The following is a 26,912-nucleotide window of genomic DNA, read 5'->3' as shown; positions in this document are numbered from 1 at the left end:
ATCATATAGTATTAACACAGTTTAATGATCGAAGAAAATTTTTGCCAATATGTAAGAATGTATATAAACAAGCAAATGTGTCAAACCAAGAATTTGAATGGAACTTTTTTCTCAATTCCAAAAAATTATTATCAAAACGAGACTCGATTACGAATAGTTCGATGAGATCGCGAGAATGATCGATAATCACTTTTCTTGTCTTCTTTATATATATATGAAGAACGACAATCAGTGACATATCTCGCTTTCAAAGAGACTCGCAAACTCCATAAAAATTATTCTATCATTTTTTTTTTACACATCGCCATGAACGCCGCGGTGATTCTCTGCACGTCGCTACGTGACGACGCTAGGCTTACACATACAAAACGAGTTGGTTAATTTTTAGAGGTGGAGTTACAATATCCATATTAGAATACAATACATATACGTTTTTTAGCTTAGTTATCTGTTATTAAATTATAAGCGTCGGATTTTATGCCTTTCTCATGGTCAGCTGCTGGCATTTAATTTCTGTTTACACGCGACATCTTATCGTGCTTAGCTTGCACTCGCCACGTGCCGATAACGAATCACCCCGAAAGGTATAAGGCTTTAATACAATTAAAAGCAGTCTGTGATGAAAAAGACAAACATGAATTGTGTCAGAATATAAAAATTGTTGTTCCCAAAGAAATAAATGCCTAATTTATTAACAAATGCGTTGCAAAAATAAATCTTTGATTCGTTGTACGAAACGTGGCGTTACTACGTGTTTTATTGCTCCCTACTTTTTTTTTTTTTTTTTTTTTTTTTTTAAACACATACAAACATCCGTAGGAATAAGCTTTTCTATGCACTGCCACTCGTGTGCAATGAAATTAATCAGATATTGAATATTTTTCAGACATTGTCTAAAAATCGAAACAAGTGAAGAAACGCAAAGAAAAGAAAATATGTCTTTAAATAATTTAGTCATAAAAAAAAAAAAAAAAGTAATTGAAATATATCTTGATAATGTGTATGTATAATTGGAATATTACTCCTTATTAGAACTTATTAGAACGTATAAATGCAAATGTACAATTAATCATTACTTTTTTTTTTTCCACATATGGAGAGAATTTGCAATACAAAAATATCTTTTCAAGAAAAAAAGTATAAATAAGTTAAAGACCGATGAAATACTCTCGAGCAAATAATTACTGATATCGTATCAAACGATTCATAATTGTGATGAAATAATGTTGCGCGAAATGATAATTAAGGAATATGACTGATAGAAAAGAGAGAAGAATGGGAAGAGGGGAGGAAAGGGTGAAAATGATAAAAAGAGAGCAGCGCATATCTTCATATACATACATATACATACATATATATATATATATATATATATATACACACGTACAAGGTACAAGGACAACGAAGAGTCTCTCGGGCGTTTCGGCTTTCGTAGTACCTAAACATGATTTCAATAAATAAGCTACCTATAGGGAGTGATCTCCTTTTTTTTTTTTTTTTTCTTCAAAGGGGAGAGGGAACAGGCGCTCCTTATGTGGCGAATCTTCGAAAATGGATCACTCGAGGGCGCCTCTCTTGTGCCTGTAGAAGATAATAGGGCGCGACGCGCGAGGACGGCGTCCAGTCGGAAAATAGAAGCGAAAAGTAAGATGACACAAGACGTTCCCGCGCAAAGAACTCAGCGTCCCCTGATTCCCCTTCGTCGAGTCGCCACCGCGTGTCATATATTCATGTACCTAGCCTAATAATACAGTCTGCGATAGCATTCTAAAGATTAAGTTCTCATTAACGGTAATGCATTAATATATTACACGCATTCACACGCGTTCCGGAGGCGAAATACGTATGCACGCAAAATGCACGCAAATATAATATACGCTCGCGCACAAACATGCGCAGTTTCCAACCGATCGCCGTTGTCCGAATGCTCGAAAGGAAAAGTGTTTCGAGATAGTTTTCACGTGAAATTATTTAGAAAATATATATATGTCGATAGTGTTGAATCGATGTCATTTTATAGAAATATACTCTGTATCTTTTCATTGCGTATCTCATAAGAATTCTCAAAAATTACGCGTACAACAGCCTTCCGCTGTAATATATTAATATAGAGAGCTCTTATGTAAATATAAAAGTAATTTTTTGAAAACATGACTCTTGTTCATATTAAGCCTTCAAATGTCCCGCATCTGAAACATTGTGTTCCTTGTATTTCAAAAAGCCACGCAATGACATTGTTATTAATCTTGAAAAGATATCGATAAAATCTCGATATATAAAATTGATCGTCGCCGTGAAATATCACGGCGATCCAAGTAAAAGAAAAAAAAAAGAAAAATAAATAAATAAACTTGGATTATGAAAGAAAAACTCGGAGAACTGTCGTCGGTCGTCATATATACTTGGCACGTTCGTAATCGATCGTGCCACATGAGTTTGTGCGTCGGCGGCGGTAAGGCCTGCGTCGCGAGCACGCAGGCAGGCACGCACACATTATTCATACACGCGGGCAGGCACGCACGCACGCACGCACGCACGCACGCACGCACGCACGCACGCTACGTTAGGCGGCGTAATTAGCACAGCGAGCGAGAGAGTCTTGCGCGGCGTGAGCTCTAACTGCGCAGGAGGGCGTAAGAACGACGACGTACGAGCGTCCGCAACGTGACAAATATTTCTTCGCTGGACCAGCATCGACAACGTTCCCGCTTTCATTCGCGTAGGAATGAATCGTGCCCGGAAATCGTGATCCTTTTACGCACATCGCGCGTATAAATTTGTTACGGAAAAAAGAGTCGAATTAACAAATTGATGCTTCGGTGTAACACAAACAAAATTCTCTATTTGTTTTCTGCTTTTTTAATACAAGGTTCAATTATATCGAGATATTAAATATCATCCGTGAATGTCGGGCATTTCATGGAATTTTTTATATCGATATCACATATTTGAGCGAATCACAAGTTTGCGAGAATTATATTAATGTTTTGAAAAAAAATCATATATGTGTATGTATTAATAATTTAATATTTCACGATTTCCGAAAGACGGATTACACCTTTGTCGGGCAAGTCACGAGAAGACACGTCCATCGGCGTGCGTCGTCCGCGCGTCTTTTTGCGCTACCATCGCGGGCCAGTGACCGCGCTCGAAGCACAGCAGCCGTTCGGTTGCGTTTCTATACGACGTGAATTCCTTCCATTCGCATTAAACGATCGATTGGATAATAATGGCTCAAACGAATTTACATGACTGGTATCGCACAGTTTATCGCGACGCGCAGCATCGAGGGAGAAAGAAATATTACTAAACGGCCACGCTTTGACACGAGATTAAGAAAAAAAAGAAGGAAAAATTAGATAGCTAGATAGATAGATAGATAAAAGAGAGGGAATGAGTGTGAGTGTAAAAAAGAGATAAGAACAGAGAGATAACGAACGATTCATCGCGCGAATCAAACTCACACGAGGAATCAATGATTAGGGGAAAAAAAAAAAAAAAAAAAAAACGCTCTTATTGTTACGAGGTACATACTTGCCTGAAGGGGTCAGTCGGGGCAAGTGTAAATCGAACTTAACCGCGTGAAATTGAGATAGCTTCGTCGGGCGGGAACTCGCGCGCTCACCCTTCCCCACGTCGTCTCGCGTCTCGCCCGATCTTCGCGGACGCTATCTCGACGACGACACCCGTTCCCGGGCGGAAACGGAAATTGAACGGGCGCAGCTATAAGGCGTGTATGTGTGTGTGTGTGTGTGTGTGTGTTTGTTTGTTTGTTTGTATGCGAGCCGCGTCCACGCTCTCGATTCGAACGAATACGTGGTGCTTCGAGTCGCGACTCACGAGGCGCCGTTAAGCGGGCTCCTGACATCCCGACCACGAGCGGTCCACCAGCGTATTTGGCAGTCTGATCTCAGGTTCTCACGGGGTAATGGAGGAGGCAGTCTTGATCGGCGAGCTCGTACGCGGCTCAATACTTGCTGGCCTCGACGAGGAGGCGACTCTCGTGCCGTCTCCGGGGCCCCGAGTCCGCTCCGTCCTGCCGCATCTTCCAGCGATTCGAATGCCGATGGCGATGCGTGGACGTGTGCTGCGCGTGCTCCCTCGCACTGTCGGCCTGCAACAGGAAATTCTTCGTAGCCCTCATCATCGGCGATGGCTTCCTCGAGACGACGTACGGCTCCCGCGGTTCCATACCGCCCATCTCCGCGTTCACTAGGCTGTTGTGGTGGTTTATGTCGGCATGGGGGTTGTACTTGATGAAGTTGAAGCACTCCTGTCTGCCGTGGGGATTTTTCATCGGCTTGCCGAACTTGTTGAAGCCGATATACCGCGAACCGTCGACTACGCTCCTGTACCTCAGATACGAGCCGTTGTATACTTCGTAAAACTGACACATCGGTCCCTTTTGCTTCTTAGGCTGAAAGTAAACGGTCAACGATTCATCATATACCAGCTGCTTTTCAATCCTTTGCAGCTCGAGATAATATGCGTAGATATTAAATATCTTTTTTTTCCGTCGTCAAAAATATATTATCTAATGTAGTTTTATTTGAAAAATTCTATAAATTATTAATTTTATTATAATATAAAACGTAAGATTTGAAAAAGATAATGAATGTTTATGCAAATCTAAGAGTATACGAAAATCAATAGAGTTACACTTTTTTTTTAGAATTCGCCAATTGTTTCGCAGTGAAATCGATCGAAATTGAAAATTAAATATAATAGATGATGGTTAGGTTCGCACGTGATCTTCACTCGTAGCGAACAAAAGTAAACGATAATTATTGGACAGCTCGCCCTCGAGACGGATTCAGAAAATTGAGCGGTAAATTTAACGCGCAAGATGAATCGAGTAAGATTAAAGGCTCGTAACACACGTCGTAAACGTTGAAGCCTTAAATCGTCAGACTGTTAATAATCCAATTTCTAAATTAAAGCCTCGCGTATAAGCGATGAATAGAAATTTACGAACAGTGCAACGCGAGGTGTTTACCAGTGCGTGTAAATCTACTCGCTCACTCGAGATGATGAAGTATGTCTATTAATTGCGAATAGGCGAATAATTACCAGGCCGACAAGTTTCCACCGCTTATTGAAGCAAATGTATCGTTGGCTCTTCTCCGCAAAGATGTACAGCTTCCTACTGAAATCTTCCGATTGTGTGGTGAGTTTCTCTGTAATACGCAAGAAGAGAAAGAAACGTGAAACACACATCGTATACAAATTATCGTAAAGACTTTAGTGTATTATATTTTATTATTATATTACGCAAAAAATTGTGCTTAAAAATTGTTTTCAAAATTATTCTCTCTCCGTGGAAGAGAAAATAACGGGAAACGTAAGGCATAAAGCGATGAGCATTGTAAATAACTCGAATAAGAATAAGTCGGAAGAGCCCGAGGGACTTTGAAAAACCCTTGCAATTTCTACCAGCTTCGATCTTGTGGAGGACAAGCGCGACAGGATGCACAAAGCGAACCGTTTTGTGCTTCGGTATGGCGCGCTGGCATATTTCCGAGAAGAGACCTCGTCGGGATTTATGGCGCGAGTTGTACCTACAACGACGCCGGACCTCTCCTCTACCGAGGCGTTCTTCGGCATCGGGAAAAGAAGAAAAGACTCGACTAAGACCAGCGCCGCCGAGGCTAGTTGGTGCTAATGAAGGAGGCACAGACCGTCCGGTGTGTGCTTTGCCACTTAGCGGATCCTGTCGTGCCTCGACCCCGAAGTGCACGTTGCACCGTAGCCAACGCCGTCTTTCCTTCTCGCTCCGCGTCTTCGCGTCTCTTTTCCACCACCCTTCCTACCTGGTGTTACGAAATTTTGTCGAGCGAGAAGCAGGCACCCTTTGTCTGCCGGATGGAGAAAAAAAAAGGGATCGGCCGGGTACAGGTGTGCGCATCGAATATTCTTTCTTCTTCTTCTTCTTCTCCTTCTTATTTCTAATGCGAGAAACATCTGACTCAATATGCTCACATATTGCTGTAACGTCAGAACTGGGTCAGAAGCGATGGAGAAATTCGATTTCTTTCTTATTCTCGCCATTTATGAACGAGAATGTGACGGATATAATATTCTTACATTCTTCGTTTCGCGCAGATTATGGCAGATGAATTTGCTACAAGTATTTTCGTAAAAGAATTTACTCTTCGATTAAAATGAAAAATCCAGAATTTGTAATGATTTAAAAAATGTATCTCGTACATATGTTATCCGCGTAAAAGAAGATCGTAATGAGAAAATAATCAAATTGGGAAGGCGAAAGTTTTGTTTTCTTACCGATAGGTTTGTCTACAACCGATCGCAACATTTCTCGGAAACTTTATGACGGAAGGCGCAATCTTGAGATGGAGTGTTTGTCCATGGGTTAGTAGCGCGGCATGAGCTTCAGTAGTATAGAAAGAATAAAGAAGGTGAGTCTGCAGGGTGGCCCATTTGCCGGAGCCTCGTTAAATTCAAGTGCTTCTCGTCGGATACCCTCCCAACGTCCAAAATCAAGAATGTCCCCGAACTGCCTCGTAAACCCCTTCTTCGGCTCGGTCTATTTTTTTCTCTCTGTCCCTATCTCTTTCTGTTTTCTTCCTCTCGCTTATATCTCTTTCTTTTATCCGCTTTTCACTGCTCTTCGTAAACGAAAAAAGCGAGAGAGAGAGAGAGGACTTAATCTCAAACTGCTGTCTCGCTAGCCGCTTACAGTATGCAGTCTGCGCCAATTAATTGCATCATTTACAGCTAATTAATTAGGTTTACCTCGCAACGGAGCGTCAATTCCGATAGTATCGTTAAAGCGGACAAATAATTGTCTCTCTTTTTCCATCGCTTAAGATAGTCTACGTGAGAAATATCTACATGATTATATGTACCTTTAAAAAACGGCGACCGATGAGTTCTTTGGAATATTAATGCGCCGATTGATAGATGCTATAATTGAGAGACATATTTCGAAAGTGATCGATTTCAACTGATCGATTAATCATGAAATATGCAATTATTATGCAATTTAGATAGACGATAGGTATACACATTTTTTGATATTTTTGAATACATTACTTCGCATACAAGAAACTGCATTAGTAATCAAAATACTTCATAATAAAATTGATTAGGAACGAAAAATTTTATATATTTTTCCATTTATCGTTATCAATAAAAATGTTTTATAAAAGCTTAATTGAGATGAATTTTTATGAGTAAAAGACATATATTACATATATGTCATATTTTGAAATGATCTATTAATCATACGATGCAAAGATACTATGCTTAATAATATGAATGAAATATTTAACAAAAAAAAATTTTTATCTTCTCTACCGATTGATCGCGGTCAATCAAATGCTACTTAATTAACGAAAAAATAAAATCTTGAAATTATTTTTATTATTATTATGAAAAAAGATATTAATACAAATATCGATAAAATTAACAATAAATGTTGAATACTTTCTCAATTTTCTCCGAAAAGAGTTTTTATCGATCGATAAACGGTAACAAATTTTATGAAGGGCGATCGGTACTATGATAAAAGTTTGAAACATCTATATAACTACGTTACCTTAATACATTTATCGGAGCAATTGCGTGAATTATGCAGCATGCATAAAAATTTGAGCATGGCGAAACTGGCAAATCAATGCGGAACATGCGTTACATAATAATGCAAGTATGGCAATAGTTGCAAACAGGTCGGAAATTATATGAGCCGATACTCTCTCTCTCTCTCTCTCTCTTCCTTCCGGTTCAAGGCATCGGAATTTTAGATACGCGTCGCGCAATATCTGCGGTACAACGATGGAAAAAGATACGATGATAACAACCCGATATTACCGCGTTTCGCAAAGTCCGCTGTACGTATTTGCTCGCTCCAGTTACCCATTACCGAACTTTCACATTTCCGGTACTTCGTCGCCGTCGACATGGTCGTCGGCGACCGAAGCAATCGCAGCGAAACTCTGTCGCTTCGTTCCCGATGCGATGGTTATCGTTATCAAAGAAAGGAAGTGAGACCGGGCGCGCCATTCGAGCGCTGACGCGTTTGTTAGTAAAAGTTGCCAGACGCGCGGAGACAGGCGTCTACGGAGCACATCGGATTTCAATCTTCTATCTCTTGATGGATCTCTCCTTGGGCAATGAATTTTTTTTCTCGGAATTTCAAGATATAAATCGAACGAAATAAGAAAAATCTTAATATCAGCGAAGATATTTAGGATTATTTTCAATTATGAAGTACGAGTACGCAGAGAGTCATACTCTATAATTAAATTCGCAAGTTCTATGATCAGTCAAGAGTTAAAGAGATAAAATAAAATATAAAATAAATATATGGAATAAAATGTCAATAATTATATAAAGACGATTATTCTAAAAAGTATAAATTACTATAGAAACGATAAATATAAAATATACTATTATTTTATATTAAATTCATAATTATATGTATTTTCTCATAATCCTATGACGCATTGTATAAAATTCAGAGCGTGTAAGAAGCGGAGCTGCATTCTTTCGCAAGACCTATCCGCAATCGATCGATGTAATATATCTTGGCGGAAGATGCCACATTGGAATTTATTCATGGCGCGCGAGATCGCGAGCTCGGCGGCGCGTATGAGAATGAAGAGAGGAAGCCACTAAATTTTTCGCTTCAAACACCTCTGTCTTCTCTCCCTCAACCCTCCCTTCCAACCCGCCCTATTCCCTTTCGTTCCCCACCGGGTTCCGTCGCCCTCGCTCTGGTTCCCTCTGATCGGAGCCGCCGCGAGATTAGAGGCTGCCAAATGAATTAAAAGCCAATTTTAATCAAAAGCAGGCACCGGCTTTTAGGCACGATTACCCCGGATAATAACTAGTAGGATGGGCCTGCGCACGTAAGAGGAAAAGAGCGAGATAGAAGGAGAGAAGAATGGATCCCATATATTACTCCTACGTGCTCCTCGCGATATAGGAACCAATTCGCCGCTTGTTATAGGTTCGCAACTACCTGCATTTTTCTATCGTGCCGAAGCAAACCGTGCAAACGATTTCATCTCGCAATTAAGCAACGACACAATCCAAGAAATTGAGGAAACTTGAAGTCTTTTCGCTATATCTTGCTGGAGAAAAAAAAAAAAATTACGCGCGCACGCATGATTCGACGCAAGAAGTGTGATCGATGCAGCTGCATAAATAATACTGGCCTTGGTGCGAAACTGAGACGACGCGCCGCGCCGGATCGAGAACCACTGGGGCGCTACAATTTCGCGGCGTCGGCGTTATGAAAGCTATAATACAACGCGCGCGAGGGAGAGATGGTCGGTACCGACCGCGTGTAAAGCGCAAGAAAAAGTCAAAAGGGAAAGGCAGGAGGAGAGACGCGGCTCACTCGTTATGAGCGCGCGCGTATAATAGCGACCCTGTCATTAACACCTAAACGCACGATTGGCCGATGCGAACGCACATCCACTCTTCGACGATGTACAGTAGACGAATACCGGCACATGAAGACGGACGGGAATGCGATGCCGAGGTATCGCGAGATCAAAGGTGCGACAGGTGAAGAGCCTGGTTTATCGGGCTGACGCGGTAATCACAGTCCGCCGCCATTCGAATAATTAAATTCCAATCTGGACGATCGGTGCTGCTGCTGCTGCTGCTGACGCACCGCTCGCATGCCTATTCTTTTCCTTTAGTATACGGATCTCTATCGTTTCTCTCTTTTTCCCTCTATCTATCGTGTCGAAATTCGCGCGAGTATTAGCGCAAAAAGATACCCGATTTTGGGGCATTAAACGTCAAACGAGGCGCTTCGCGAGACGCTTGGGAGATTATTTACATGTGCGGGAAATATGTCGCGTCGATCATATCTGTGTGTATGAAAAGTCGATAATTATTATTTACCTTTATATTGTGGATGATAGTTATTATCGTGTTATTTCTCACGTACTTGAATTATGACTTATCGTTCTCTCTCTTTCTCGCATTTAGAGCTTCTACATTTTCTTGTCTAATAATATGAATTGCAGTTAAATCATAATTTCATATATCAAGTGCATCTAATGCGAGGAATTAATAGGAAAAAAAAAGAAAAAACGATAATGCACATTTACGCAATCTTTTTATCTCTTTATCAGTATATAAAAATGATTCAACAGATAGTTATCGCATTATTCTCACGACTGCATGACATCGCACGATATATTCGCATATTACATAACTCATTTAGTAAGTCATCGTACTTTCATTTAGTAAATCATTTAGTAAATTATCGAAATACAGGGGTTTGTGTTATTCGATAGAAAACATTGTGAGCCATATTAGCTGGCATTTAACTATAACTATTGTCTATAGCACGGCAACGAAGCTTTAAATTCTCAAAGATTCGTCGTGTCGCATTCTTTTTTAAAGCCTCATACACGAGACTCTTCAAGGACGCTCTTAGAGAGTGTCTCAATCTCCCGTTCAGCAACATACGCCGTTCTGCTTCGTGAGAGAAACTTAAGTAATCGCCGGTCAGAAGAGACTCGTCGGCAGTTGAGTGCCGTGAGAGGTGAGAGAGCAGAGTAACAGAGGGAAACGTGCGCAACAAGGCAGGAGGAGGTAAAAAGGGGCAGGAGATTGAAGAAGGAAGGAGAAGGTACGCGAAGGTGATGGATCTCTGGGGAGGTGCAGACGCGGCGCGCAGCATCCGGCGCGAAAACTGGCTCCTCTGTTTGCACAAGCAAGCCTTCTTCCCTCCTTTCGAACCTTCCTTTCGTCCCCTACCTCGACGGCAATCGTCTCGAGAGGAACCGCCTCGTACTCGCGTCGTACGTAGGGCGGACAGCCCAGCCCGGCGGAGGAATCGTTTCGTCTGGGATATCGCGCGCAAATTTCCGCGGAAAAATTCGCGAGAGTCCGAAAAAAGATCGTCGTAGGATGAGCGTTTCGACAATAGATTTCATATGGGGCATCGTAAAGTTTAGGCTATAGAATTTTATATTATATCAATAGCATGTCATATTGATAAAATTTGAGAGAAAATAAAATTATCATATCCAATCATATGAGACGAATGAATGATTCATGTCCTAATTATTCTAAATTTCTTTTAATACAGTTATATATATACGTGAAAAATAGTAATGATAGAAATGTATACTATTATATGGGGGGGGGGGGGGGGGCATAGAAATTTTTTCATTGTCTTCGAAAATTATTAATTTAAATATGTTGCTATTTGCGTCTATATCGGATAAGATTTAATTTTAAACCACTATTAAGGTCATCGACAAATTATCGTAAATGAGCGAGTTATGCAAAGCGAAGACGAGAAACGTCATCCATCATAATCCCGTGCTAACGATCCGCTCGATTTAAGTGAATCAATCAAGGATACGAAATGTCTGACAAATGTCTCGTAAATGTATCATCGTGATACATAAACAAGCGTTGGCTGCGATCATGGTAAATGTATGTCGACGATAAAATACAAGTAGAAAACAAAAGGGGGAGAGAGAGAGAGAGAGAGAGAGGGAGGACAATCATATATATAAATTTTATGTATTTCTATTAAATATCTCCTCCTAGCTTTTAAAAGAATAAAGTTGAACTCTTCGTGTATCCTGCTCGTGACAAGGATTCGAATAAATAAAGAAAGGAGAAAAAGCGCAAGTTCGATGCACGATAAAGCAAACGGCGAGAGATAAACAGTGTCTAGCCGAAAACAATCGAGACGAGGCAGAATTACGTCGTAATTCATCGAGGCTTCTAGGATGGGCTCTCCTCTTTTACCCCTTTCGCCTCTTTTCCGTTTGTGCACTTAACGCTCCATTCGCGAAAATAGAACTGCAGTTATTAGTTCGTAAAAATAAAGATTCATCTGAAAAGACTCCACACCATAGATGCATTCGCTGGTGAAAACTAGAGAGATAAAAGGTTCTCGAGAGATACAAAGTCCTCGACGGAAGTCGACTGATAAGAATCACAGTAAATTAAGTTCTTTAGTTGCATCGTGCCTGGATTTTACAATGCACAAAATCTTCTTTTTATGTACAAAACTATCGATCGGAGCGATAACGAGACGCTGCGAGATGGTAACTGAGAGCGATTTAATTAACGGATTTTGATTAAATCATCTTAGACAATTACATTAGTATGCACATATAACAAGATTTCCTTCACTTTGAAATTATATATTTATAATCGGTATCGAATATTATATTACAAATGAGAAAATTTATCGATTAATGTTAAATAATATTAATCAATAAAATTAAAAATTCAGATAGCCATTATATATTATAAGGGAAAATATTTTTCATGAAAGAGAAAAAGAAATTTATTTTAATGGATCATCATAATTTTTTTTTTTTCCCCCCAACTATAAAGATATAATGGATAAAGAGATTTTTCGCCAAATTGAAAACATTTTAATAAGAATAACAAAATATATTTGAGAGAATTGTATGCGTGTACGTAATATGTGTGCATTATGATGTAATTTTCTTCATTGAAAAAATGTTTTTATCATCATGTTTAGATAATATTGATAATAACAGACATAGCGAATCATCGCGGTCTTACTTACGGTAGGGTGCATTGTGATCGTCGCGGCCCATGGCTTTGATCGAGCGGCCTATTACGGTAACATTGCCGCTGCTGCAAGTCGAGTAGAGACTGACGGAGCGCACCATCGCCGGCACCGCCCCGCACATCACCACCTGCAATTACAAGAACCCGCTCGTGTACTCGAAATTCCTTAGTCGCGTTATTCGTGAAATTGTTTTGCCGGTACTTTGTTCCACGAGAGCCGTGACGTTTAATAAAATGCATAAAGAATCGCCCCTTTCAACGAATCGCAAACGACGTGACGTTTCATAAATGAATTACATAATCGCAAATACTTTGGATCTCGCAAGCACTTTTCATATAAAATCTGCGATTGTACTTTATGATTTGTAAAAGAATCGTATTGAAGACGCTCGTTTTACGATGATATTACTCGAGCCGAGAGCGCGTAGTTTTATTTCCGATAATTTAATGAATTATTCAAAAATGCCGGGAAAAATTCATACGCAAGCACGATTGTATATTAAAGGAAGAAGATAAGTATAAAAGTAGTTAAAAGAGAAAGCAATTCCGATCAAAATTAGAGAATCGCCGCGTTTTATATATTATCCTTCGCGTATTATGCTGATTTCTCGATTAAATAGAAGGCTCGAGAGCTTGGCGAGAGATAAGAATTCGCGTGCCGTGTTTTCAGAACAACGACCGAATCTGAGAATCGTTAAGGACGCCGAAATTCTTTCGCGACCGCCTAAGAAGAACGCTTTTACGATCGGTTCACATATCGCAACATCGAGTCACTCGTTGATTCGCTCGGACGGCGGATAACGTGCGATAAAAGTGCGCCGTGTCGTAGGAAGACGAAAAGTCATCGCGCTGGTTGTTCGAAAATAGCGTACACGTTGATGGTGGAAATCTTAACGGTTAACGAGCGGACACGAGCTACACGTTAATAGTCACCGAAACCTACGGTTTGTTTATATCAAAAGTGGCGCCGACAATGCATAAATTTTTATGTTCGATGCGATGTGTTCTAGTCAGTGAAACGTCAAAACATACTGAGATCACGCTATTTAAAATCACAACGCTGGAATATCGTATAAATCTACATATATGTATAATAAATGTGATATTAGGAAGATATCGCATATATGACGTGTGTCCTTTTACCTATATTATTGGATTCGTATATGGATCTCGTCAGTATGTATAATTGAAATTATAATATCGAATAAATTGCGAATGTGTCGTGACAATTAAATATTAATAACATTAAATTGATTATTCTTGACGCGAATTAACGTTATTTTTCACACGATTACCTCAGCATTTATCGCAAACAAACAAATATATTGTTCAATAATATTATTGTCTAATAAACGCACATTAATGAACAAATATATGTGCGAATAATCGAGTTGCGCTTATCGGTTACAGAAAGCAATTAAATTCACATTGCGGGATTTCATTGCAGTTCCATAATCCCGTAACATCCACTTTTCAATATATAGCTAAAGTGACAAGCGGAGCGTTTCTTCTCTCTATCGTTTTAACACACAATGTTAAGTAACGACTGCACTCGCCGAAACTTTTCACGACGTCACGAGCATCGCGTGCCACAAATTCTGCATAAGTGCATCGCGATACCGCTCACGTGATCATAATGATGCTTGTCCTTACATGCACGATAGAAACTCGGCACGCTGATTGATTCCGCGTCATCGCCGCGATATTCGCATTATCATTTAATCGACAGGACTCTCAGATCGTAAAAAGATGCGCGAAGGATAATGACAATCGTCAAGTGACTAGCTTTGCAATTTTATGCATCGGCCATTCATTAAATTCTCACGTAGCGAACGTATCGTCAAGGTAAGATAGTCTCGAATATGCTCGTCGCGCTATTTACCAGGCAGTTACTCGAACCGGCGACATCTAAATTTATCGCTCGCGATTCAGCCCGACCATCCATTTCATTATTTATTGGGTCGGCGAATCGTTTATTGCACCGCTCGAGACCGGTATCGACTATATATAAATCTTATTTAAATACGATTCAAGTGTTCGCGCGATGGGACTGTCGCCGTAGATTGTCCTTATCATATTAAAAAGCCGAACAACATACATCTCCATCAATTTCAAAGGTAAAATAAATAACGAATGCCATACACGCACAAGCCAAATCTGAGATAGTACTGAACAATTTATATAGTATCATCTTCAAGCTTATCAAGAACAAAAATCATGTCGATATAATAGATAAAGCAAAATTATATAAATAAATAATTATTCCATGTTCTACCAATGAAAACTATCTTTAAACGCATTAACCGAAATTGACGATAAATCTCAATCGTTAAAAATTTAAAAGTCGAAACAAATGTTTAAACATATGTTATAACACTCGGAAAAATAATTTTGAAACGAAAGAGAGCCCACAAAAAAAAAACCTCTTGATATATCGCGTGTACGCAGTTAATCAAAATGCGATGGCAAGCTAGCGGTACCGCAATATGAACGCCGGGTACTTAAACTAATTCAACGTCAAAACTTGTAGCGCTTCGCGGCGCCCACAGCGGGGGAATTAAACGTACGCCGCAATGAGTTAAGGTGAGTCGAAAGCCGGCAGCGAGAGCGCCGCCACGACCCTATATACAATAAATTGTCAGTGTTGTAAACGAGCGTAGGAGTGGAAGCGCTTGGATCATTAATGTATGGCAGGTAAGGTGCGCGCCGACGTAATCGTCGATTTACTTAAATCTTGGCACGAGTCTCCTCGAGAGCACGCGATCCTCACACAGGTCTCGACCTCTTCTTCGTGCACGAGATATCTCACATCTGACCTAGTCAACCTCGCGAGATTGCAGCCTGTGCCGTATATCTTTATATATATTCGCGAGCTATAAAGTAGGTGATTTTGCGACTTCAGCGGAATTGCGGCTGAAATTCTCGGGATATAAACGTCGTAGCGCTCGTTACTGTTCGCGAAAATTAGGCCGACTGATCATCAGATTACCTTTATGCAATTGGTTCGTGCTACAAATGTCGGACACATTCAGAGATAAGATTACAAACCAATTATAGCGCCATGAATGCATCGATCTTGAGCTCTCTGATAGTCTTCTACTACATTTCATTTCTCGATTTTTATAATATAAATATTTCAAAATCTCTTTTTTCCCGCAAGTGTTTTAAATAACGGCGTATAATTAATATATACATATTATAGTCTCATTTGTTTTTTTTTTTTTTTTTTTCTAATAGTTTAATCACAGTATAAAAATATTGTAATATAAAAAATTATACTATATCCATACATATCTCGGTAAACTATAATTTCTGTTAGTATTAAATAATATTTTACAAAAAAATTACGAAGCTACTCACCATCAGGAGGCACAAAATCTTCGCTAAAACGGCAAGCTGTGGTAACCTAGAAACAACAAGAATACATCCATTAGTTAAAAATGTCCGACCGGGAATATGAACTAGAATATGCGATAAGACCGTTTTATCGAGTGCATTCCAATTTGCAGCGATTCCAAGTGATTTCGTATGCAAATAAATTTCACATGATTATATAGTGAACTCGCGCAGTACGGTCATTACTATTGCCAACTGCACATGTCGAAAGTATAGGATGCATTTGATCGGTTATAATCGATAAGAGAAAATGACCGAGATAATCAGTGTAAAAAAAAAAAAAAAAAATTACTGCCAATAGAGTGTCGCACATTAAATTTCCCTCTAACTTGTGTGCACATTAAATTCTTTAGAATATCTTTTTAAAATAACATATATAATATTGTATGTTAAATTCATTACATTTTATAAATTACGCTAGCTGTTATTTAATTATTTATATTTAATTTCTATCAAAATATATATATTAACCATATTAATATATATATTTTGATTCCTTAAAAATTACACAGAACGATTAATGTCAATCTAAAGAAATACGTAATGGAAATAACTTTCAATATATCTTCAAACGACATTTTTTTTTAGAAATGAGAGATGAATTGCACTTTTCGCAAATTCTATAATTAATAATGTCAATAATTTTCATTAGATTTATGATTAGAAAATGTAAAAAAATATATTCATTATGTATATAATTAGATATAATATGTATACAATGTGTATATATCGTATATATATAATAGTAATAAAGCGTAAACCGCGTATTGTCTCACGTAAGATCAACGCGTGTGGCAAAGAGATATCGGAGAGAATCATAGATAATCAAGAATATAGCGTACCGCGGATAGTAAATGACCCAGTTAGACACGCGAGCTCTCTACGTGCGGCAAGCCGCCGCAAGAGCGGTTGCGTAACGCGAATGCATCTCGTGTGTTACGGTAAGCGGGTGAACAACGCGAACACCCGTGCCGGTAGGAGCCCTCTCGTTATCCGTCCGCTTTAATTCGGTTGGGTTATTGGCTCGCCTTATACTCGTGATATGGCGGGCTGGACCAAACATGCCTCTCTTTCGCTTCATCCCGCCTACTCCGTCTCAATGCACTCGATGCACCGAGCGAAATGCCATTCTCTCTCTCTCTCGGGGCGTCCCCGATCTTCTTAAAATATAATTCGCTTCATTCCGTTCAACGGAATCTTCTCGCGACGAATTACGGTGTTTATTTCTGACCTATTCGATTTTTTATCGTCCCCTGCAGTTTTCTCTTTTTTCTCCACGAGACTCCTAATCGCGTGACGAGATTCCGATTATTGGATTCAATTTTTTCGGACGGAGTATCGGTGCAATCTCCACAAGAATTATTCCTCCTATATAGGGGAGAGACACAGCGAGTTCACGTGATAAAGATTTCGCCTCGGGTCCTTTGCCATGCATTCATCATCGCAATCTCCGCGTTATATGCAATACATACATCGGGTCGTAACGTGGAGCACGATACGGCGTACGCAGTCGACTCAGGTTTCGAGGTTTAATTGCACTGGCGCGACTGCAGCAGCGACGCGGCGACTCGATTGCAAGTACGCAACTGTATTCGAAATTTGCTGCCGGACGTGTGAAGAAACGATTTATGCTTTATTAAATCGAAAGGCCTCTACGCGCGCGTAAAACATTCTTTAAAAGAAGTTTGAAAGATAAGGGCCACACAGTGGAAATTGATTTAATCGCGTATCTCGATTGATAATATAGTTATAATTTTTTAATAATGATAAATGATATTTTTCTACATTAAAAAAAAAAAAAAAAAAAAAAAAAAATCTATATAAGTAGACCACATTTATGTTCTATTGCCGTTTGATGTGACATTCCTATTCTTTGTATATTGAGAGCCACTTGCAGATTATACCTTGTAGATTATACTCCACATTCCAAAGTATCTAATTAACGTCAGCGGCGTCAATATCGATTTTTCAATTTTCACATCGACGAAGATCGCCGCCTCTACTAAACCAAGGTGTACGAGGTATCCCACTGGCCGGGATGCCGGTTTACATAATTGCAAACTTAGTCACATCGACAGTCCCGCTGACAACTACTTGCCAGCCGTTTCATTAACGGCCGTGGATCACCTCGGACGCGATAATACACGCGATGTACCGCGACGAAGGTAAACGCGTCGACATGCATCGAAAGGCATGGGATATACAATATTAACATTTCGATCTCCCGGGACGTCTGACGTAAGGAGGAAAAATGTCTGAGAGCGAGGTGTCCGTGAGAATGTTTCACGGACGGATGAGACGTGTCATCGGGATGGAAAAGAGTTCCGAAGAGACTGAGAATCTCATATCGTTAGACCATACGACATTAGTCGCGATTATCGAGCGATATTTTTTGTTCGTCTCGCAAATTATTTTACGTATCAATTTATTATATAATCACCATTTTTAATCGTTATGACGTTATCGAATTTATACATGTCTCTTTAGAATTTAAAGAGATTCGAATAAAATAAGCTAAAATAATTTTGTCCATTCGATTAGCGAGATTATTATCGCGCGTATCGATATCGATACACGTGATCGGTACCATGAGGCGGAATGCTTCGATACTGTCGCGTGAATACACGCGCTCGCGTGCCGAGTCGGAACCCCCTGTTCGGTTGGCGGTATACGCACGATCGTGTCATGGAATTCCGTAGAGTCGCGAAATTCCAGGGCGTCGTCAAATCCGACCGTGACAAAATTCCAACACGCGAGCACGGTCTGCGCACGTCACGCACGTTTCCGTGACGCAGTATCCAGTCAATGTTCGTTACTTACGTCTTGTACCGATAATAACTGTCAATAGCTGATTGTGAGTCTAAAAAAAAATACCGTTACAAAGAAAATCTGACTTGGGTTTTTTTTTTTTTTTTTGCCAAAGAAAATAAACGGTACGCGTGATTCATGTGACAGAGAGATTCATATAGAATTTTTAAGATGGAATTCTATAAAGTTTTATCATATTATGGATCTCACACGATACGTAACACAATTGCACGATGGAAGAAATTATAATCAGGAATAAAAATAACGATTCCCAAATGTTTTTTCATTATCAATTCACCGATATAAATCGGAGTCGAAATATCCTAAGGCAACGCTAGATATGTCAACAAAGTCGCCGGAACTCACCCGATAATCGCCGTAGACATAGCTGCGAATCTCCGCTTCGGCGTGTCATCTCAATCCATACATCGTAAACTACTGTACGAATTACCAGTTAGCAGAATGGCGATTTAAACACGCGGTTTTCGTTGTAGTTGCGGCGATAATATACGATCTACGAATATATATATATATGTTACGCGAAGGATATACATTCGACGGATCGACAACACTCGCACGATTCCGTTCGATTCAGTTTCGATAAATACGAGCAAGTGCAGTTTGGAAAGCAGCGTTATACGTCACACACGCATCTCAGTGAGATGGACTTTGCGAAAAATCGCCGCGCGTGCTCGAGCCAAGCCTATATACGTTATGTATATAAGCGATGAATTCGCGTCGCACACTTATCAAAGCCTAGTCCGCGAGCTTTCAAATCGGACTTAAACCTGGATTTAAGTAGATATCGTGAATCGTAACGCTGACGTAATACGCGAATCTCTGTGGTTATGACGGGGTTTCCCGGCCAATTATCCAGGCATTATTAAAGCGACGAATATCGCTCTTTGCGTCGCCATTAATTCCCGACAAAAAGATCGGATTTTAATGACGATATCACAATCCACTATCGACGAGATGTTGCAGCGTGAACTGCGAATGGAAAATTAGATTACTCTCATGCGCGATGGAGAGATTGCGGTTGATTCGTTGGCGCGCGAAATCACTTTCTCCTTGGGAGTAATTTACTCGAAACACGACGATCCGCTTGATCGCGATAATAGATCCGAAACATCACTCCGCGAGTATACACGCGACTTGGACGGGATCAGCACGGTGAATGCCGACGAGGATGCGACATCCCGGACCACGTGGGGACTCATCTAAAGGGGATTTTGGTGGGGATATTTGTCGCCTGTCGCGTGAAAAACTGCCAACACTTGAATAGGCTCCGACACGATGATGAAAAACGCGGCTACCGACCCGACGCCGATGACTCTCAGCTGGACACCGCCTGTCGTCTAGGCGGGGTACGCGAATTTCGTGCACGACTACACGACGATCCTGAGAAGGATCACGCTCATCGTCAATGTCTCGTTTAATGAGCAACCTAATCGATCATCTAGATTACCGTCCACAAAACTGCCCGACGCGAATACATCGGAACTTGTTTGCGTCACCGACTAAATGAATTACTATCGAGTGGTTTTGACATATCGCTCCGCGCTACAGCCTGCGTATGTATATCGTGTGTATATTGGCATAAACATAACAAAGTTATGAAATCGCGTCGATTGATAAATTCGGATAAACATTTTCTTTTGAAAGAAGAAATTATTTCAGCGAATTTAATTAATTAAATTACTTTTAATTACTTAACATACTCGATATTGATATATTCTCAATTATAAAAATTTATGTTTATTATTATTATTAAGTATTTATTACGTGAAATTACTTGCTAAAAAGCTGAGATAGGCAAGGAATAGGAAATAGAAATAATATTTGATAAACTGTTCTCCAAGTTTCCAGCATTATGGGAGGGGGCGTTATATGGCAGATAAACGACGACGTCTCCATTCAGAATAACCACGAGATTTACTACCTTTGTAGCGCTTTTGCAGCACGAGCCGATCTACGCAAACGCCCCGAAGGGAAAAAGTCACCTGGCATCGCGACACAAAAGCTGGCTCCGAAATGTTTCCTATATAGCCGTGGCAAATTGCGACAAATCACGCGTGTCAATGGATTCCCAGACGGTTACAGTAAATTGTCGTGACCAATCGTGGTGGCAATGCATCGCATCGCCAGCGTATCGTGATCAAGATCAACGCGCGGGTCACGATTTGATTTAGAACCCGTAAATTCGACCGCTAACTGACAAGACTTAATCGGATAATAATGGACACGATATACAATCATCGTAACCATGATAACATGCTACCAATGCATCTGCTGATCGACAAAATTTTTTTTTTTTTTTTTTTAATTGATACATACAATAAATAAAAATCAATACGTTATTTAAAAGTATAAAAATGTTTGAAATAATCATATATATGCAAGAATTATATATAAAATATATAAAATAATTGATTAAAAATATTTTAATTAATTATTTACATTTGCTAAAATTTTTCTGAAATTATCATAGCAACTTGTCGTCGTGATTGTAAATAAAAAAAAATTTTATCTTTTATATTTTCTCATCAATCGATTTATATTCTTCAAAAATAATTATGCTTAATATAAATAAAAATATATATTCATTTATTTCTCATAAAAAAAAAGAAAAAAAACTTTTATCATTATATCTTTTTCAATTATAAAACGGAGCAATCGCACCTTTTTTTAGACAATATCTAATACCAAGTATATTATAAATCTTCCACGCATCAAAGATTAAATTCGGACTTTTCCAAGTGCGTGTTTCGCTAATGATCAAGAGACCAATGAGTAATCGGAAATAGTCGCGACTATACACATTAAATTTGACTATCTAGTGCCGGATTTATGTGAGCGAGTCATTCGCACCGTTTCCATGAAAAGCATCTCTCAATCCAGCTACCTCCAAGTTCCAGGAGATTATCCGAATTATCATCGAATTCGTCATCGTAACATTTATTATGCCGCATACAATGTTACGATTGTCTTCCGCATGATTGATGCGTCAGATCATTACTTTGATTATAACATTTAAATTTTTCCGTGAAAAATTTAACTCTTTCGATTTATATACGCATACTATTATACATATACACACATACTATTTAATTTGGTTGATTAATTATGCAATTAATATTATAACTAATTAATAATCTTCTTATCAATATTTTTATCAACATTTTCACTGGTATTATTATTTTCATCAAGTAAATTAGAATTATAAAGTACATATTTTCTATGCAGTTTCTTTGCTTTAACAAAAAAAAAAAAAAAAAAAAAAAAAAAAAAAAAAAAAAAAAATATAAAAAATAAAAAAACACCATTATAGCAACGACACGATTGATTGTAATCTACGTGTAAATGATCAAGGCACGTCACTTGCGAAAACAACGCTTATTGTCCTGCGGCGTCGGAATTATGCCGGCAGACCAGGGATACAGCCCGTAAATTATCTCATTGATCGAGTCCGACTTTTTTTTCCTCCTAGCACGAGCGCACTCGGGTCTTCAGGCTGGTGCCACGTGAAGTGGTAGATAGCCAGCCGTCGACGTCGTGCGTTTATGGAGAATGGATAAGGAGACGACGAGCGACTTAAACGCGTCCTGTAACGTTACATAGAGAACTGTCGTGTGCGTCAAGTATACCGCGGCGAACGGGATGCAAGTGCAAAGGGGAGAAGGAGGAAGAGAGAAGAGGAATATATAAGAAAGGAAAGAAGAGAAGAGAAGAGCACAAACAAGAAGAGGAGCCACGCGAGAGGAGGACGCGACGTGGTTTTTGCTCGAAAGCCGCGACGTTCCGCCGGCGTCACATTCATCCTGACACGCTCCTCGTCATTCCCCTTCTTCCCCCGTTAAGAAAAAACGGTTAGCGAGTAGCGGGACGAGAGAGCGGGAGGTAGATGAAGAAATATCATCGTTGCGAAAGAAAAATCGTCCGCGACGATCTGTTAATTTTCGTAAATCGCGTATAAACAACGATAAAATGATAAAAATCTCGATGAATTTTCATAAACGATACAATGTTGTATTTTACGTAAATAAATGCTGTGTAATATTTTGTGTAATACCGATACATAATATTTTTGATTTGTCAATTATAAAAGTATATCCCTCGTGCATACGAATGTTAAATTTTGTAATAGTAATAATTCTATAACTATAATTATTTCTCTTAAAGTATCAACGATTTTCAACAGACTTTTAATTCTGATATTAAATCAAAGTTCTGACGATTTGAAAATATTTTTAATTAAGATTCAATCGACGCTCTCTTTAGACAATCGTAAAACGCGTTAATGTTGAAACGGTGTCATCTAGGAACTCACGATGACTCGCGTTGAAATTGATCTTGTACCTCGCCGATCAAGTACCATCAAGCTATCCCTTGCATTCCTTGCGTTTTACTTAGACCTACTTAAAAGGGTTGGGATCACATACGATGCTCTTAGGGCGGGTATCGGTTTCGGATGAACGTCTACGGGATAGCTTAACCCGGTTTGAAACCCAGCGCATCCCGCACTCATCTCGTCGTTCGTTAAGCCGTGGCCGTTAAAGAGGCCACGGTTAATTGAGTTTTAGGAATTCATTTCGTCGCCGATAACCCACGGTACTCTCCCTCCTCGACGTACCGTGCCCGTTGTGACCGACGTCTGACCGAAGAATTTCGAACGTGACGATAAAAAGGAAAGTCGCTATGTATATCGTCGCACGTACTTTCGTGTCTTACGATTCAATATGGGTGATGGCGATAATGAAGAACGATCTCAGTGTAAATCACACGAGACGCATCGAAAAGGTTTCACGTGCACCATTATCAAGGTTTCAATTTATATCATTTCTTATTATTAGCTGAAAAATTATATTTTTAATCAAACTACATTTTTTATTTTATTTTACATTTATTACTCTCTATATGAATACTCTTCGACGCTTCCTATTAACGTTTTACCATTACCATATTTCGATATAATTAAAATAAAATCAATTGTAAAATATGCAAATAATTTGCAATTGTAATTTACGTATACAAATATATAAAAATATATAATCTTTTTAATTTTATACCATTCGGTGTTAAATGCGAGAACTGAAAAAATGATTCGCGTATCGTTTCGACAATAGTTATCATAATACCGAGAATATGATTCATCTACGAATTCATCGTCGTAACAAAGCATCGCTATGAGAGCAATGATAAAGACGCAGCAATGTATATGGTATATGTACGTGAACGTGTGTCCGTATCATTTTACGGACATAATTGTCATAATTCGGTTATGTATTTTTAAACAGAAACAATCAAGAATAAGCTGACGTATACTATATATATATATATATATGTATACACGCATTGCTCGCGATGTGTTTGGTGCGAAATCATTTGAACCCATGCGTGCCGTCTCACGCGAGTAAAGAGGGAAAGAGAAAATATAGTGGTTGTAGAAAATCTTGTTTCGAAAAGCAACACGTATCGCAGCACCGTTCGATTTGGCTCATCCACACCGGCATTTGTTGTTGGACCGTAATCTCTAATGGCTCCTATGGGCATTTAAATAACCATCTCGCCCACCCACCATCACTTAACTCTCTCCGTGTCGTATCTCCTTCGCGTCCTTCCATCTTTCTTTTCTCGGAACCATGGGGCGCTATCAGACGCACATGCTCCGATGATGGAAGAAAAACGAATGCCCTTTCGTTGGCTTTTCATTTTTTTACGTTACGGCTGGTGGAAAAAAACTCGCTATTATTCCTCAATGCTCTGTGAAATCGTATCGTTCCTGGGAGTCCAAGCAATCGTATCCCTCCAAGTATCGTCGAGAGATTTCGATCGAAAGAGACAAACGTTACGGCCAGGACGAAAAGTCACAGATGGACAAAGACAAATGTCTGCGGTAATGTTGAATTACCGAGATGAAAATGTTGCGACGTTGGATGAAAATGGCTCTGCCAAAATCCGTCTGCGACGGATCTTTCTCGCTCGCGGTGCGAACCGGACGATGAGTCACAACGGTGGTTAGTCATACGAAACTTGGTTAGTCGACGAATCCACACAAGAGCAAAGACGCACTTTTAGGGCACTCTCCCAGCAACCCGAACCACACACCTCGAACGCGACGGTATACGTCGCGTTCGATCGATTCGGGCAACGATCCATCGATTAAATTTATATTTACAGCCGATCGTTCGCATCGCGAAGAGATAAGTCGATGCCGCGCGAAATTCCGTCAGCATCCATGAGAAGGGAAAAATCTTCTCAAGAAGGACGATTACATCGAGTCGCTGATGGAACGTACACCGACAGAAAAGATTTCCGGATCTAACGCTATTACTCTTCAATCTATCATAAAATAGGATCGATATAGCGACAATCATATTTATTATTGAAAAAGGAATATTTTAATCTTAAATGGAAAATTCTTAAATCTAGAATAAAATGCTCTTGGTGCTATCCCGTTAATTTTCTCACAAGGATGAAGATGGAAATTTCTAGCGATCTAACATCAAGTTATTCCAAATGCAAGAATATATAAGCTTAGATTTGTACATGTTACTCTTGTCTCAAGATAGTAAGACAATCTTATTTAATTCGAGAGAGAAGAAAAGGAATTATTGATTTAATTTTAAAATTGTTTTATTTTTATACCGCATAAGGTTGCGATACGATTAAATATGTCGAGAATATTTTTTGTCTCGTTATCAGAAATCCTTTCCGAGAGTGTACGCGGAAATTTGATGATCCTCGTTTAACGATCAGACGAATAGTCGTAGAGAATTGAACTTTGCTCTTGATCGGACAACTCGGAAAATAGTCCGAGATATAGCGACGCGCAAGTTGGAGAAGTAGAAATGATTGGAAAAATCATTGGACTAACAATTTCGCTATAGATACGAAGCATAGATACACACATTGGGAAAACTATATATCCGTAAATTGAAACATGATTCAATAACGAAAATGATTAATATGTCAAAGAGAAATTAGACTATTAGATTTTCCAAACAATAATGCAACGAGACAATTATTTCCGATATTTGCTCGTCTAATGAAAAATTTAGCTGGGCAAGTTTAAAATTACATTAATAATCGGTCGTAATTAATTTCAAATATCGCGATCATTTGTATATAAAAAAAAAAAAAAAAAATTCTCGATACTAAAGCAATGCTTGGGAATCGCTGATAACGAGAGCGTGGGAGTACGTGGGAGATAAGACTTGCGAAGTCGGCGATGGAATTCGTGTAATCGTTCTCGGGTATTGTATTTCGTGGAAGCGCTTTGTGGCACAAGTCCGAAATAAGTGCGTTACGTCAATGGCTCAACGTACACCGTCGCGATATCTAAGACCGATGTCGTTCTTCGCGATCAACATTGAACAATCGAATGTTTACTTACTCCAGAAAAGGGATATGATATCGAATCTTTATCAAAAGTATCCTAAGACGGCTCGCCGATGATGAGCAACGTCATGTTTGTTAGCGATCTTTTTAGCCGACGAGTATCATTTACGGCGTTATAAGACAAACTGATGGATACGCAGACAAACTAAAAAATCTCGCAAATGTATTTGAAAAAAATAACTAAAATTCTTACGCATATATTGCAAGTGTGTTTATTTGAAAATTCCATTAATAGATAAAAGATGATTAAAAATAAAAAAGAAAGAGATACATTGTCAGATAACATTAGAATAAATAATGTTATCTAATAAAATATTAATATTAATTTGATAAACATATTCTTTTTTTAAGAGACTAAAAAATTAAAGCTGATGTATCCAAAAGATATATGTCAACGCCTTTGTCGGCGAGTATTTCATTATATCGAGTTATGATAATAAGTTCTCTCTCACGATAACACTTTTTAAACACGGTTTAAATGCTAGAAAGTTAATTTACGTCTAATTATCCGAAGCGTAGATAATTACACAGTTAATAGAAGCTTATCGATACCTGCAAAAAGAAGCATTCGCGGCGATCCTTACGGACGACGAGAAGCGGTCTAGAGATATATCGAGTTAAGAAACGATTTTAAGCCGCCGTGAAATAACCGAGCGGAATCGCTCCGGTTTAATAACTCGACGTACTCGGCCGCCAGCGTGCCGTGCCGTGATAATCTTCAAATTCGCGATACACTTATTGTCTTCGCGAACGAG

The 26,912-nt window shown here is 39.2% G+C and overlaps 1 protein-coding gene across 5 annotated transcripts in view; it reads right to left on the bottom strand.

Moving 5' to 3' along the window:
* Positions 1-1,162: 1,162 nt before the first annotated feature.
* Positions 1,163-26,912, bottom strand: part of LOC138943573 (fibroblast growth factor 18) — a 111,677-nt gene continuing 85,927 nt past the window's right edge. For 4 of the 5 annotated variants that reach the window (XM_070314506.1, XM_070314504.1, XM_070314507.1 and 1 more), the window contains 4 exons: positions 15,913-15,958; positions 12,548-12,680; positions 5,071-5,177; positions 1,163-4,417 (listed from right to left, as the gene is read on the bottom strand). In XM_070314506.1, the coding sequence (XP_070170607.1) occupies positions 3,968-4,417; positions 5,071-5,177; positions 12,548-12,680; positions 15,913-15,958 (736 nt within the window). In that variant the 3' untranslated portion in view covers positions 1,163-3,967. Of the gene's footprint in view, positions 4,418-5,070; positions 5,178-12,547; positions 12,681-15,912; positions 15,959-19,122; positions 19,184-26,912 lie in introns of those variants that run through there. The other variant, XM_070314505.1, reaches the window with a different exon arrangement.

The sequence above is a fragment of the Polyergus mexicanus genome, unplaced genomic scaffold (genome assembly GCF_030449975.1).
Source record: "Polyergus mexicanus isolate NDT 795.1 unplaced genomic scaffold, iyPolMexi1.0 SCAF_27, whole genome shotgun sequence".
NCBI classification, from domain to species: domain Eukaryota; kingdom Metazoa; phylum Arthropoda; class Insecta; order Hymenoptera; family Formicidae; genus Polyergus; species Polyergus mexicanus.
This window is presented reverse-complemented; position numbering and strand designations above follow the sequence as displayed.